The sequence below is a fragment of the Vespula vulgaris genome, chromosome 24 (assembly GCF_905475345.1).
Source record: "Vespula vulgaris chromosome 24, iyVesVulg1.1, whole genome shotgun sequence".
NCBI classification, from domain to species: Eukaryota; Metazoa; Arthropoda; class Insecta; order Hymenoptera; family Vespidae; genus Vespula; species Vespula vulgaris.
Window position 1 is genome coordinate 1,213,842 of NC_066609.1, and position 11,159 is coordinate 1,225,000.

Below are 11,159 nucleotides of genomic sequence, written 5' to 3' on the forward strand. Positions count from 1 at the left end.
AAATTTTTTAAGTAGTACAAGCGGATCGCTTTTATATGATTAAACATATTTTATGTTAACAAATCAACGGCACGTATATGATCAGATATATTTCTTAAGTAGTACAAGTCAACCACTCAGATACAATGAGATATATTTTTAAGTAATATAAATCAATCACTTTAACTGTCGGTCGATAAAACTGGAACCTATCTTGCCGATATTTGATAAAAAAAACTCCTCCGTCGATAATTGAAAAAACTTAGAAGACTACTATACCGACGGTATTGTAAACTATTTTTTAAATTTGTGGAAGAGAACTTATGGGTTGATTTTTGTAAAAATACATACTATGCAAAAAACTCTACGAATAATATAGGGAGAATAGTCGCGCATTTCTATTTTAAAATGCGAGCATTTTATAATATAGCAACTTTTACATGATGAAACTTGGGTCGATATTGCAATATATCGAGTATTACTGGGCGAATGGCTATATATTTTAATATATTTTCAAAATCTTTTCAATCAAATTCTAACTAAACATTAAAGTATTATCACTTTATATTACTAATAATATTTGCATAAATAAATAAATCGTATATATTGGAATACCGTGGACGAATGTATATAAAGTATACAGATTTGTAGCTAAAATCAAAATTTTGTTGATTATTTGGTGAATAATAATAATTAGTGAATATATACTTATACATTATATATATTATTTTTATAAAAATCAAAACATTAGTTCATTTCGACACTATCTATTTAGTATAATCTACACAAACTTATAAAACCGTTCCCCGCTTCGAGAGAAAGGTGATGGACAGCCTTAGTCTTTTTAAAAATTATATCTAAATCTAGCACTAAACAATGGATATTGTAAAATGTAGTATTCTCACTAATTGCAGGGGCACATTTTTTTTTTTTTTTTTTTTTACATTATATGATATACAAAATGTGCATTTATTTGGCACAATTTAATTTTAATAGTTACATTAAGCCTTAGCATTGTATGTTTTACGACGATTGCACAGAAGACGTTATTTTATGAATCATGCATCCGAATTTATATTCTATTTTTTTTTTTTTTCTTTTCTATAATCTCTGTACTCATACTTTTTTGCTTTAAATATCGTACGCAACCTCTACTTATAAAAATTTCTAAATTTAGGAATGAAGCTTCAGATAAACTATAAATATTTGACAATTACTTTAGTCATATCATCTGTACTACCTCATAATCAAAATATTCGTACGGACATTACATAAACACTTATATTCCTTTTATGATTAATTTCAAATTAACTGTAAATTCTTTGAGATCTATTAAAAAAAAAAATGTCGAAAGATAATAATTTGATTCTAATAGGAGTTATGGCACAACAGTGATTCAATTCATACCTTTAAGAAATTAAAAGATTTCTTAACAATGATTTCATTCCTACGATTACACTGGACCCAAAAACGAATGAATTTACTAGAGGAATGATTATATGAAAATTCTAATAAGAATCACCATAAATTCTTTAACAACCTCAGATTTAATTTGTTCCTAACTATGCATGCAATTCATGAATTCGTTCATAAAAAAGAAGATAAGGACTGGCACAAAGTACATCTGTCAAGGATGTGTTTTCAACAGTTGAATCTGATGTATAAAGCCATCTATCAGGTCTAGTTCCTCGTCTATAACATACAAAATGACCAGCATCCACAGGTCCGCGATGTTCTACAACAGCTTGAAGTTGATATTTATGTTTACCATAGGTCGACCGTTGATTTGTAAGAAGCAACATTGCTTGTGCATCTCCCTAAAGAATATAAATGATATTATATTTATTATGTTTATGGTTCATTTTCTTTTTCAAAAGAACGTTCCACTTACTTTTGCAAGTCTTTTTTTTGCTTCTATAAATGTAAATGGATCTAACACTAAAGTGTCAGAAAAAACAACAGGATCATCTCTCTTAATTGGCATCCCGGATGAGCTCCATGTAGTTCTTGGTATATGTATACACAAGCATTTAGGCAATTTTCCAAGGGTAAGGGTTTTAACAGCATCGCAACGAGATGCACAACCATCGCATTCTACATCATGGACAATTTCACTACTCACAAAACGTGAAAATAATTCAATTAAAGTATGTTGCTTCCATTGAAGAACTGAACCAGGAGCAGGTAATGGCAAAGAAATACTTTCAAGTTTATCATAACGTACGGGGGACTGAAAGAAAGATAATAATTGCAACACTTGTTCCAATAAAAGTGATAAAACAAAATAAAATAAAATAAAATAGAAGAAAAAGAATATTAGAAAATATTTATAACAATTTCTACCAACCTTCCAATTGCAATTAATACATTGTAATTGACTAGTTAGTAATCCAGAAAATGGATGTACTTCGTTCCATATAGGTGGCATATTAATTAAAGATACTTCACAAAGATAATTCCATATTGGCTCATCGTTTTCTGCGTCATATCTCTTATGTTGCGATAACATTTCCGAAGATCTATCCAGAATTTTACCAGGCTTGTACTCTGAAGGTATATGAGATGATATAGATGGTGTAGATATTGTCATATGATTGTTACAGTTCGTGTCAAATCCGTGCATAGAATTTGGATTTCTTTCGGCAGATACTATATCATTGCATGATACACTTCGAAGACCTATCGGTTCTCCTGAACCCTTGAGATCTGCCACAACTAAAGGACTTCTAGGTAATGCGTCTGACAGACAACCTCGCTATAAAAATGATATAAATTTATAATTATTATTCTTTTAGATTTGATTCTATTTGTACAATATCTTTGTACAAAATAATTAAGATTCGTACTCTGTTAATGGGTTGAATTTCTGCCTGCAATGCATTTAGAAGTATATGAAATAATTCATGAGCATCTTGGTAACCAGGCGCAAAGCTCCATTGCGAACCAAGAGACGATATTATCTCAATTGGCGTTACATCTCCATATAAGTCGTCGGTATGACCATTGATTTCTAACAAAGTACATTATCGTATATTTTAAACAGTTTACATCTTATACAATGAAATATTTATCAATGTAAAGTATTTATTGCAATATATTAAACATTACATCGTACTTTCAAAGACTGAAAGCAAAGTAGTGGTAAAATTGCATTTTTCGTTCTTCTCTCGTTGCCTTTGAAGCCATGTGATTAAAGTCGGACAAGCAGCAAGTGCTTGCAACAAGGAATTTAAAAAGCAAGTATATCCTAGATTACTAATGCCAACCACTTTACCTACATAACATTTAATAAGTTATAAATATAACGATAAATAAAATCTTATTAAAATGTCTTGATAAATATCGATAATGTTATTTATATCCATTGATCTTCGTCGATAAAAATAAATTACCTCTTCTTCTAGGTTTAGGAGACGGACCCCATAATACAAATGCTCCAACTGCTACAGCAAGTCCCACACCGGCAAACACGGCAATTTTGTCGACATCCATCATGTCGATTCACGGATATACGCAATTTTAACGATACTATACTTTCCTCTAATTTAATTTAAAAGTTATAATTGCGTCTACCGACATCCAATTCGTTAGATTAATACACATATTCAAAGAATCCTTTTTTTTTTTTTTTTTTTTCATTAACTTTAAAATAATGTAATGAATAAATCTCTTTCAAATTTTTCTAATCTATTCACTCTCAGTTACTTTTTATTATGTATGTATTAAATGTCACAGGATGATAATTTTCCCTTCGAATGAATAAAATGCTCATATTATCTTTACCATTTAGATATTACTTCAAATATAATAATATTCTACTGAAATTAAATCAAACCGTTTGACCCTTTAAGATATTCGGCGTTAATAAGAACAAGTACGACATACAGTCCAATATGTGCTTACGCAATGATACCAACTTTACAGACATATTTTAGAGAAACTTCACTAATATCTTGCATTTATAATTGAATTAACATAAACACTACGTCATTATTACGAAATATTTATAAACATTATATAAAATTAAATAAAGTCAAAACTTTCATTTTTTCTTAAGATAAAACGACGAGTCGAACAAAGATTTTTATTTTTAAAAAATTCCGGTTATTTTTATAATTAAAAAAAAAAAAATAATAAGACGAGGAAGACATTTCAACTGAATTTAAACAGATTTGATTATTAATTCGAATAATTCTTATTCGAAAAAATTCGTCTATCGATTTCGACAGTGATATCACATGACTAATCATATGATGTTCAAATGGCGCGAATTTTCGATTACTTCGTTTTTCGTTCACGTGATCGTTAGAATAGTATAGAATACAAATAAGAGCTTAAAAATGATTTGTGTGTTTTTTTAATTATTTTAATAAACATAATATAAACAGTATAATACTCATGTATACGTTTATTTCGATTAGTTTTACATATATGTTAGGTTATCTATATGTCAGCCATTTTTCTTCTCAGATGGCGTTGAAATCACATTCTAGTTTTTATGTCAAGTAGAACCACGCTGACCGTTTTGTGGTTTTATGTTCGATTACTTTGCAAACTGGATGAATGTCTAATTTTTTTCTTTTCAACATTTTTTTTTTTGTAAACGTCGACAGTCAAGAATTGTAAAATGTTCCTGAAACGTTTATCGGATTAAAAGATTTGTAGTAATTCTTTATAATCAATTTTCATTTTTTACAGAAAATAATCCATAAATACTGTGAATATATCGTTGTAAAGTGGTCGTGGGAAACTTGAAAATGTTCCCACGTTACTATTGCGATAGTATGCGTAGTGTGTGTGTGTGAAATTCCTAAATGTAAAGATGAACGGTCACGGGCAAGAACACGGTCATGCAGTAGTAGTTTGGGAATGGGAAAATCGTCATGGGCGATGGAGACCATATAGTCCAGCAGTATCTCAACACCTTGAAAGAGCTCATTGTAAAAAACTTACAAGAGTCTTCCTTAACGATGCCGATCCTAGTTTGGAAAGGTTTCATTTATTTTGCAATTTGTTTTTCTTTCATTTCAAAAAGAAAATATTAACTTTTAAATATGTGACATTAAATCAGACGTTAGTTCTCTGTCACCGTCAATCGCCAGTAACATGTTTTACGTCTTTCTAATTTTTATTAGGTATTATATCAATTTGAAGACCAAGATGCAATGCAGTGATGATGGAGATGAAACGCATAATGTAAGAAGAAAATTTTATCATCCTGTTTCACCGGCAGGGAAAGGTGCTAAATGGGAATGGGCTGGAGATACCGACGATTGGCATACTTACGATATGGAAGTACAGTGTCTTATCGAAGAAGCCTGGGCACGAGTAAGCATAAGCTAGATTAGTACGAGGTAGGACAGTTGTATATATCATTTTGAATTTTAGGGTGACAAGACTATTGATGTTTCTAAGACTTATTTAGGTTTTCCATATATCATCAATTTTTGTAATCTGACTCAAGTTCGTTGTTGTACCGGCTATGTAAGACCTATTCGTCGTGTTCAACAAGCTCCCTATCCATTGGTTAAAGTTGCTCTAGAAGAATTACAAATTGCTACTGGGAAAAAGGGTGCTTCTGTGACGGTTAAAAGTTCAAGTAAAATGATCCATAAGAAAACATCTAACAGTAGTACCAAAAAAAATAATAAAAAAGTAAGTTTATACATTTTATTACGATACATTTTAATCTTTCATTTTATACATTCAATTTTATTTTTTTATAGAGCAAAAGTGGAGATACAGGCCCTTCCAATATTGCAAGAGTTATTTTAAATAATTTTAACATATTTAGTAACAAACATAACATTGACAATAATGATTCTATTACAACTGTTGAAACTTCTGATAAAACAAAAACATGGGACAGTGTTTTGGATGTAGATTCCAGTAGTACAAAAAGCGGTCGTAGACCTAGTGTTGATACTGTATCAACATATTTGAGTCATGAAAATCCTGTGGATTTGTTAGACAGTAGTATGGGAAGTGATGATGCATTCAAAGAATCTAATTTTGGTATGTTGTGATTCAATGAATGAATTAATAAATTTTTTTAATTATTTATGATTAATGATAAACAATGATTTTTATTTTAGGTGTAGATACAACATCAGACGTAATATCTCAGTATGTAAAAGTAGTTGAAAGTGATGATTCCGATTCATGTCCTGTATGTTTAGGCAGTCCTGAACCTCTGACAGTAGAATTAACTCGTTGCAAACATAGATTACACTTAGCATGTCTAAATGCAATGCTTAGTTGTCAACAACCACCTATGTACATACAATGTCCAGTGTGTAGACTAATATATGGAGAGAAGAGGGGTAATCAACCACCAGGTACTATGAACTGGACAAGGATACCAAGATCTTTACCTGGTTTCCCAAAAACTAACACAATACAGATAACATATGAGTAAGTAAAAAAATAAAAGATTTGTAATTTTTTTTATGAAACAAGAATATATATTTATGTATGTATAGTTTATGCATATATATTTATATATTTTATGAAGCAAGAATCAATTATTTTTTCATTCATATTGATTTTTTTATATTTTACATTAGCATTCCATCTGGAGTTCAAGGAACAGAACATCCAAATCCTGGCCAAGCATATTACGCTGTTGGTTTTCCAAGAGTTTGTTATTTACCAGATAATAACTTAGGTCGTAGAGTATTAAGACTGTTACAAATTGCATTTGAACGAAGACTGATATTCACAATTGGACGATCTATAACTACTGGTCGTGAAGATGTAATAACATGGAATGAAATTCATCATAAGACTGAATTAGGTCCATCTACGTCTGGTCATGGTTATCCTGATACAAGTTACCTCGAAAGAACTCTAGCAGAGTTGGCAGCTCAAGGTGTAACAGATGGATAATATATGTTAAAGTTACATTATAAAAACGTATATTCAAATACTACGAACAGATCTATTGAAATTATATTACGTGAAAAATATTTTTATACAGTCTTGGAACCAAAATTAAAAAAAAAAAAAAGAAAAAGAATATTTTCGGTTTCTAATATATGAAAATTATGATAATAATTTTAAATTATTCCGAGCCAAGCAAGGAAATGTTAAATTTTATTTTTCGTCAAATGAAATTATTTAAGATATATAATTATATATTTATAAAATAGCTATTATTTTTTATATTTTTTGTTTGTATAATTGGCAAATGTTTTATAAGCAAGAGGAAAGATCTGGTCGAAAAAAGTCTAACTTTATATAATATTGTTGAATATAATTTTATTTATAGGTCTTCCATTGTAACACATGTATATTGCTTTGAATTATTAATGTTATTTGAAGTTTATATGTACTTTCAAAAAAAAAAAACAAAGAAATATATATATATATACATACATACATGTACATGAATTTTATAGGTTAAAAATATTTAATCTTTTGTTGTATTGTATCGAAATTTTTGTATTCCTTTTAGATAGATGGCGCGACTTTCAAGATAATTAAAATGGCTGAAAATTGATTTTTCTCTACAACGTGAATTCTTAGAAGATATTTTATTTATTACGCACAAAAATATTTCGCAGAGTTCATTTATATAATAAACGAGAAAAAAGAAGTAAATATTCTTTGAGGAATTTCTAAAGTGCTTTAATTTTTTATTTAACGTATGGATACAGAAATGCAAAACGTATAATCGTATCGTTTTGCATCGTTACGATTGAAGTAGTTCCGATGTTCTTTTTAGAACAAAAATTCGCGCCCAAATGAGTGCTAAGGGGCAGCATAAGTGTGTTCTCTGTGATTCAAAATTAGATTCCAAAGAAGGATTACAGGAACATTTTAGGTATTTATGTTAAATTTTATATTTTTTATTATAAACAAAATCAACGATCTCGACTATTCGTGAAATTATAGAGCGAGTTTATTTGCATTATTTTCATAAATTTAAGAAAGAATTTAAGAAAGAAATCATTACGAGTTAGACAACAAAACATTTTATATTATTTCTTCTTACTTTTGTCACTATAATGAACTATATTATCCATTGAGTATTACTCTCATTGTGTCATTCAATCATAGTTGTTTTGATTTGAGGTTATTATATACATGATATATTTATATCACTATTTATATATTTTTAAGATTAGACGATTATTTTGAAAAGGAAGTATAATATGAGCTAAAGTTTTATCAGATGTAAGTGATGTATACATGTGTTGCGTCAAAAAAAATTAGAAATAATGATATTCTAACAAAAAAAGTTTAGAAATTATATAGATGTTCAAAAGTATGCAAATGTGTAATTTTTCTTTCAGAAAACATGCAAATAAAGAAATAGATACTCGTGGACGTCCTGTTAGAAATAGCAAAAATGCAGATACTAAATGTGATGTGTGTGGACAATCATTTGACAGTGTAACCGCAACGATTAGACATAGGTTTAAAGTTCATTCGAATTCGTCAACAAAATTCTATTGTCACTATTGTGGCATGCAATTTCCATTAAAAGTAATAAATTCAAATGTTTTATTTTTTTGACTTTATTTTTGTAAAGTTCTAATTAAATATAAGAATATTATTTTATGTTAGACTCATAGGGATAATCATCAAGCATCACATGATTCCATTGAAGGTGAAAATAAAGATCAGCATAAAAAATGTGAGGACTGCGACGTGATATTTTATAATAAAAAAGCTTTGGACTATCATTATCGTTCCATACATAAAAGGTAATTACAATTATTGTTTTATGTGTTAATAAATTTATAAAACTATATATTTTTTATAATAAAGGATGGTGCATTTATATCAACCAATTGCTACTCCACCACCAAGCAATAAAATTAAGGTCAATTCCATGAACGATGCTTTGAGTGTTTATTATTGTCATTTGTGTGGCGTAGAGTATATTGTAAAATTTAACTTACAACAACATTTGGAGAGGGCTCATACTCAAGTAAATGATATGATATATAATTTAAAGATTATAATAAAAACCTTATAGAACAATAATCTAAATATAACATTTGTTTAATAACAGGAGGAAAGAGAAGCAGTACCAGAAGATCTCATCAAATGTACGGTTTGTGCTGCGTTATTTTGTAGTAAAAAAGCATACGATGTTCACAATAGTTATCATCAACCAGATGATTTATATGTGACATCAGAAGAACAGAGATTACAGACTGTTACAAAAGTTGATCAAGACTTTGATATTAGAAGGGTCGAAGCAGTAGCTAATAAATATGTTCCCAAGACTAATATATCAAAGAGACCAGCAAAACATTGGTCAAAGGTAATCACAAACGAATCTGTTTTATATTATTTAATACATGTTATCAATTTATGTAAAAAAATGTTTATTAAATATTCTAGAAAGGAAAAGTACAAAGGCTAAAAAAATCTAAAAGAGAAGAATATTTATCGTCCGATAATGATCTTGCTGGCGCTAATGATTCAAGCGATTCTGAAAGCGATCTTCCTTTGAAACAAAGACTCGCTAGCTAACAGAGGTCTTCCTCTACTTTTAAAATCCCTGTCTTACTTTGAAATATTCACAAAATATTGAATTTTTATTAACAATCATTGCAGTCCACCATTTATATTATATTTATGTAGGTATAACTTTATTCTCATTAATTTCTATAATTGACAATTTATGTATGTAAATATGTGTGTAGATAATAATCATTGTCATGATATAATATATCACAGTTTATTTATATTAATATATATGAAATATTGAAAATTACACTACTCGATAAAAGCGTCCAAATTGTAAATAATGAATGTTTTAACCATATTGATATCGCTCTTTCACTCATTTTTTAATATTGTGCACAAAATCATATTTGTATCTTTATAAATCGTTGTACATATATATATGTCGTGAAATGGTAAGAACATGAATTGAATAAACTTGAATGGCAAATAACATTGTGGTTATGGAGAAGAACTTTTTATTAACAAAAATGTTTAATTCGTTATTGTCATGTTATTCGTAAAATTAATCAATAAAAAATCATCTCTAAAAAGCGCGATATATAAAACAAAGCTTACAAAGACTTTTATTTTCATTGATTGGTTACACTGACTTCCGCTGTATACGGAAAAGATGCTGGCGCCATTTTCTGTTATCGGTTTTTACGCGTGTGTATTGCTGGTGTGCGGATCGAGTTCTTACCACGTAGTTGCCTAACGTATTTAACATATTTGTGCTTCTTTTAAGTTTTTGATTAGAAGAAATAGGATATGGGACGTAAAAAGAAGAAGCAATCGAGACCATGGTGTTGGTATCCTTTATGAAATAAAAGTTCATCGAAAAGTATTTTACGTAATTATATTTTAGGATCGCATTCGTATATGTGTGACTATTACTCGAAATAAAGATACTGATTATAGTTTTATATTAAATTTCTTTCGAATTGTCAAGTATTTAATGTTAATCGTATTACGTCATAAATATAAGAAATAACGAGTATCTTCATGTAATGTAACGACGATATGCACGTAAGACTAATACACAGTCCTTGTAGAAATCAATATATGTATATTAAATAATACGTATGTCGTAAAAAGGTTACAATTCGATAATAATTCAAATCGCCTCGTGATGTATTATTTAATCATAAACGTTTTTGTAATTGTTGTTATATCTATAAAAATTTCATGTATTTAATAAGTTGACATTATATTATATTATATCACAGTATACTTTCCTTAATTTAATTTTTCATTAAGGTATTGCAATAGAGAATTTGAAGACGAAAAAATTCTTATTCAACATCAAAAGGCAAAACACTTCAAGTGCCACATTTGTCATAAAAAATTATATACGGGACCAGGACTTAGTATACATTGTATGCAGGTAATATAACATTTTATGTAGTATTATTCTATTTTCATTTATGTTTATTGTCAATATTTTATATTATATATGTATGTATATATTTATTATTATTATTATTATTATTATTATTATTATTAATATTAATATTAATATTATAGGTACACAAAGAAGCAATAGATAAAGTACCTAATTCTTTGCCAAATCGTAGCAACATTGAAATAGAAATATACGGAATGGAAGGAATCCCACCAAATGATGCTAAAGAGCATGAAAGACAACGAAATGGTGGTAGACCTGGATCACCTAGTTCTGGGGAAGATGAACCTGTACAAAAGAAGGCGAAGCCGGA

General features: G+C 28.9%; 4 protein-coding genes across 10 annotated transcripts in view; 3 read left to right on the forward strand and 1 right to left on the reverse strand.

Moving 5' to 3' along the window:
- Positions 1-682: 682 nt before the first annotated feature.
- LOC127072105 (ubiquitin carboxyl-terminal hydrolase 30 homolog) lies at positions 683-3,982 on the reverse strand. 2 transcript variants are annotated; one of them, XM_051012273.1, is made up of 6 exons: positions 3,372-3,973; positions 3,095-3,253; positions 2,826-2,989; positions 2,327-2,734; positions 1,871-2,209; positions 683-1,796 (listed from the first exon to the last, which is right to left on the reverse strand). In XM_051012273.1, the coding sequence occupies exons 1-6, from the start codon at positions 3,472-3,474 to the stop codon at positions 1,542-1,544; spliced, it is 1,428 nt and encodes a 475-aa protein (XP_050868230.1). In that variant the 5' UTR covers positions 3,475-3,973; the 3' UTR covers positions 683-1,541. The 2 variants fall into 2 exon arrangements, with proteins under 2 accessions (XP_050868230.1, XP_050868231.1); XM_051012274.1 differs by lacking the exon at positions 3,095-3,253 and having other exon boundaries at positions 3,372-3,982.
- Positions 3,983-4,487: 505 nt separating this feature from the next.
- Positions 4,488-7,355, forward strand: LOC127072191 (protein deltex). Its single transcript, XM_051012435.1, has 6 exons — positions 4,488-4,971; positions 5,115-5,307; positions 5,368-5,634; positions 5,706-5,994; positions 6,075-6,393; positions 6,546-7,355. The coding sequence occupies exons 1-6, from the start codon at positions 4,802-4,804 to the stop codon at positions 6,865-6,867; spliced, it is 1,560 nt and encodes a 519-aa protein (XP_050868392.1). The 5' UTR covers positions 4,488-4,801; the 3' UTR covers positions 6,868-7,355.
- A 132-nt stretch (positions 7,356-7,487) lies between these two features.
- LOC127072194 (zinc finger and BTB domain-containing protein 16-A-like) lies at positions 7,488-9,883 on the forward strand. The gene is made up of 6 exons (XM_051012440.1): positions 7,488-7,804; positions 8,277-8,469; positions 8,551-8,690; positions 8,755-8,917; positions 9,002-9,256; positions 9,337-9,883. The coding sequence occupies exons 1-6, from the start codon at positions 7,725-7,727 to the stop codon at positions 9,466-9,468; spliced, it is 963 nt and encodes a 320-aa protein (XP_050868397.1). The 5' UTR covers positions 7,488-7,724; the 3' UTR covers positions 9,469-9,883.
- A 190-nt stretch (positions 9,884-10,073) lies between these two features.
- LOC127072192 (BUB3-interacting and GLEBS motif-containing protein ZNF207) overlaps positions 10,074-11,159 on the forward strand; it is a 16,940-nt gene continuing 15,854 nt past the window's right edge. For all 6 annotated transcript variants that reach the window (XR_007785328.1, XR_007785329.1, XM_051012436.1 and 3 more), the window contains exons 1-3: positions 10,074-10,253; positions 10,702-10,828; positions 10,969-11,159. The exon at positions 10,969-11,159 is cut by the window's right edge and continues 174 nt beyond it. Coding sequence is in view for 4 of the 6 variants with exons in the window: in XM_051012436.1 (XP_050868393.1) it covers positions 10,213-10,253; positions 10,702-10,828; positions 10,969-11,159 (359 nt within the window). In the remaining 2 variants the exon portion in view is untranslated. The remainder of the gene's footprint in view (positions 10,254-10,701; positions 10,829-10,968) is intronic.

Bases quoted from the DNA above. Each gene is read 5' to 3' on its own strand.
- LOC127072105 (XM_051012273.1), bottom strand. From the start codon at position 3,474: ATGATGGATGTCGACAAAATTGCCGTGTTTGCCGGTGTGGGACTTGCT. The intron at 2,210-2,326 runs GTTGGTAGAAAT...TCTTTCTTTCAG, and splicing joins GTATTAATTGCAATTGGAAG to TCCCCCGTACGTTATGATAA. The intron at 1,797-1,870 runs GTAAGTGGAACG...TATATTCTTTAG, and splicing joins CAAAAAAAAGACTTGCAAAA to GGAGATGCACAAGCAATGTT.
- LOC127072191 (XM_051012435.1), top strand. From the start codon at position 4,802: ATGAACGGTCACGGGCAAGAACACGGTCATGCAGTAGTAGTTTGGGAA. The intron at 5,635-5,705 runs GTAAGTTTATAC...ATTTTTTTATAG, and splicing joins CCAAAAAAAATAATAAAAAA to AGCAAAAGTGGAGATACAGG. The intron at 5,995-6,074 runs GTATGTTGTGAT...TTTTTATTTTAG, and splicing joins ATTCAAAGAATCTAATTTTG to GTGTAGATACAACATCAGAC.
- LOC127072194 (XM_051012440.1), top strand. From the start codon at position 7,725: ATGAGTGCTAAGGGGCAGCATAAGTGTGTTCTCTGTGATTCAAAATTA. The intron at 7,805-8,276 runs GTATTTATGTTA...TTTTTCTTTCAG, and splicing joins GGATTACAGGAACATTTTAG to AAAACATGCAAATAAAGAAA. The intron at 8,691-8,754 runs GTAATTACAATT...TTTATAATAAAG, and splicing joins TATCGTTCCATACATAAAAG to GATGGTGCATTTATATCAAC.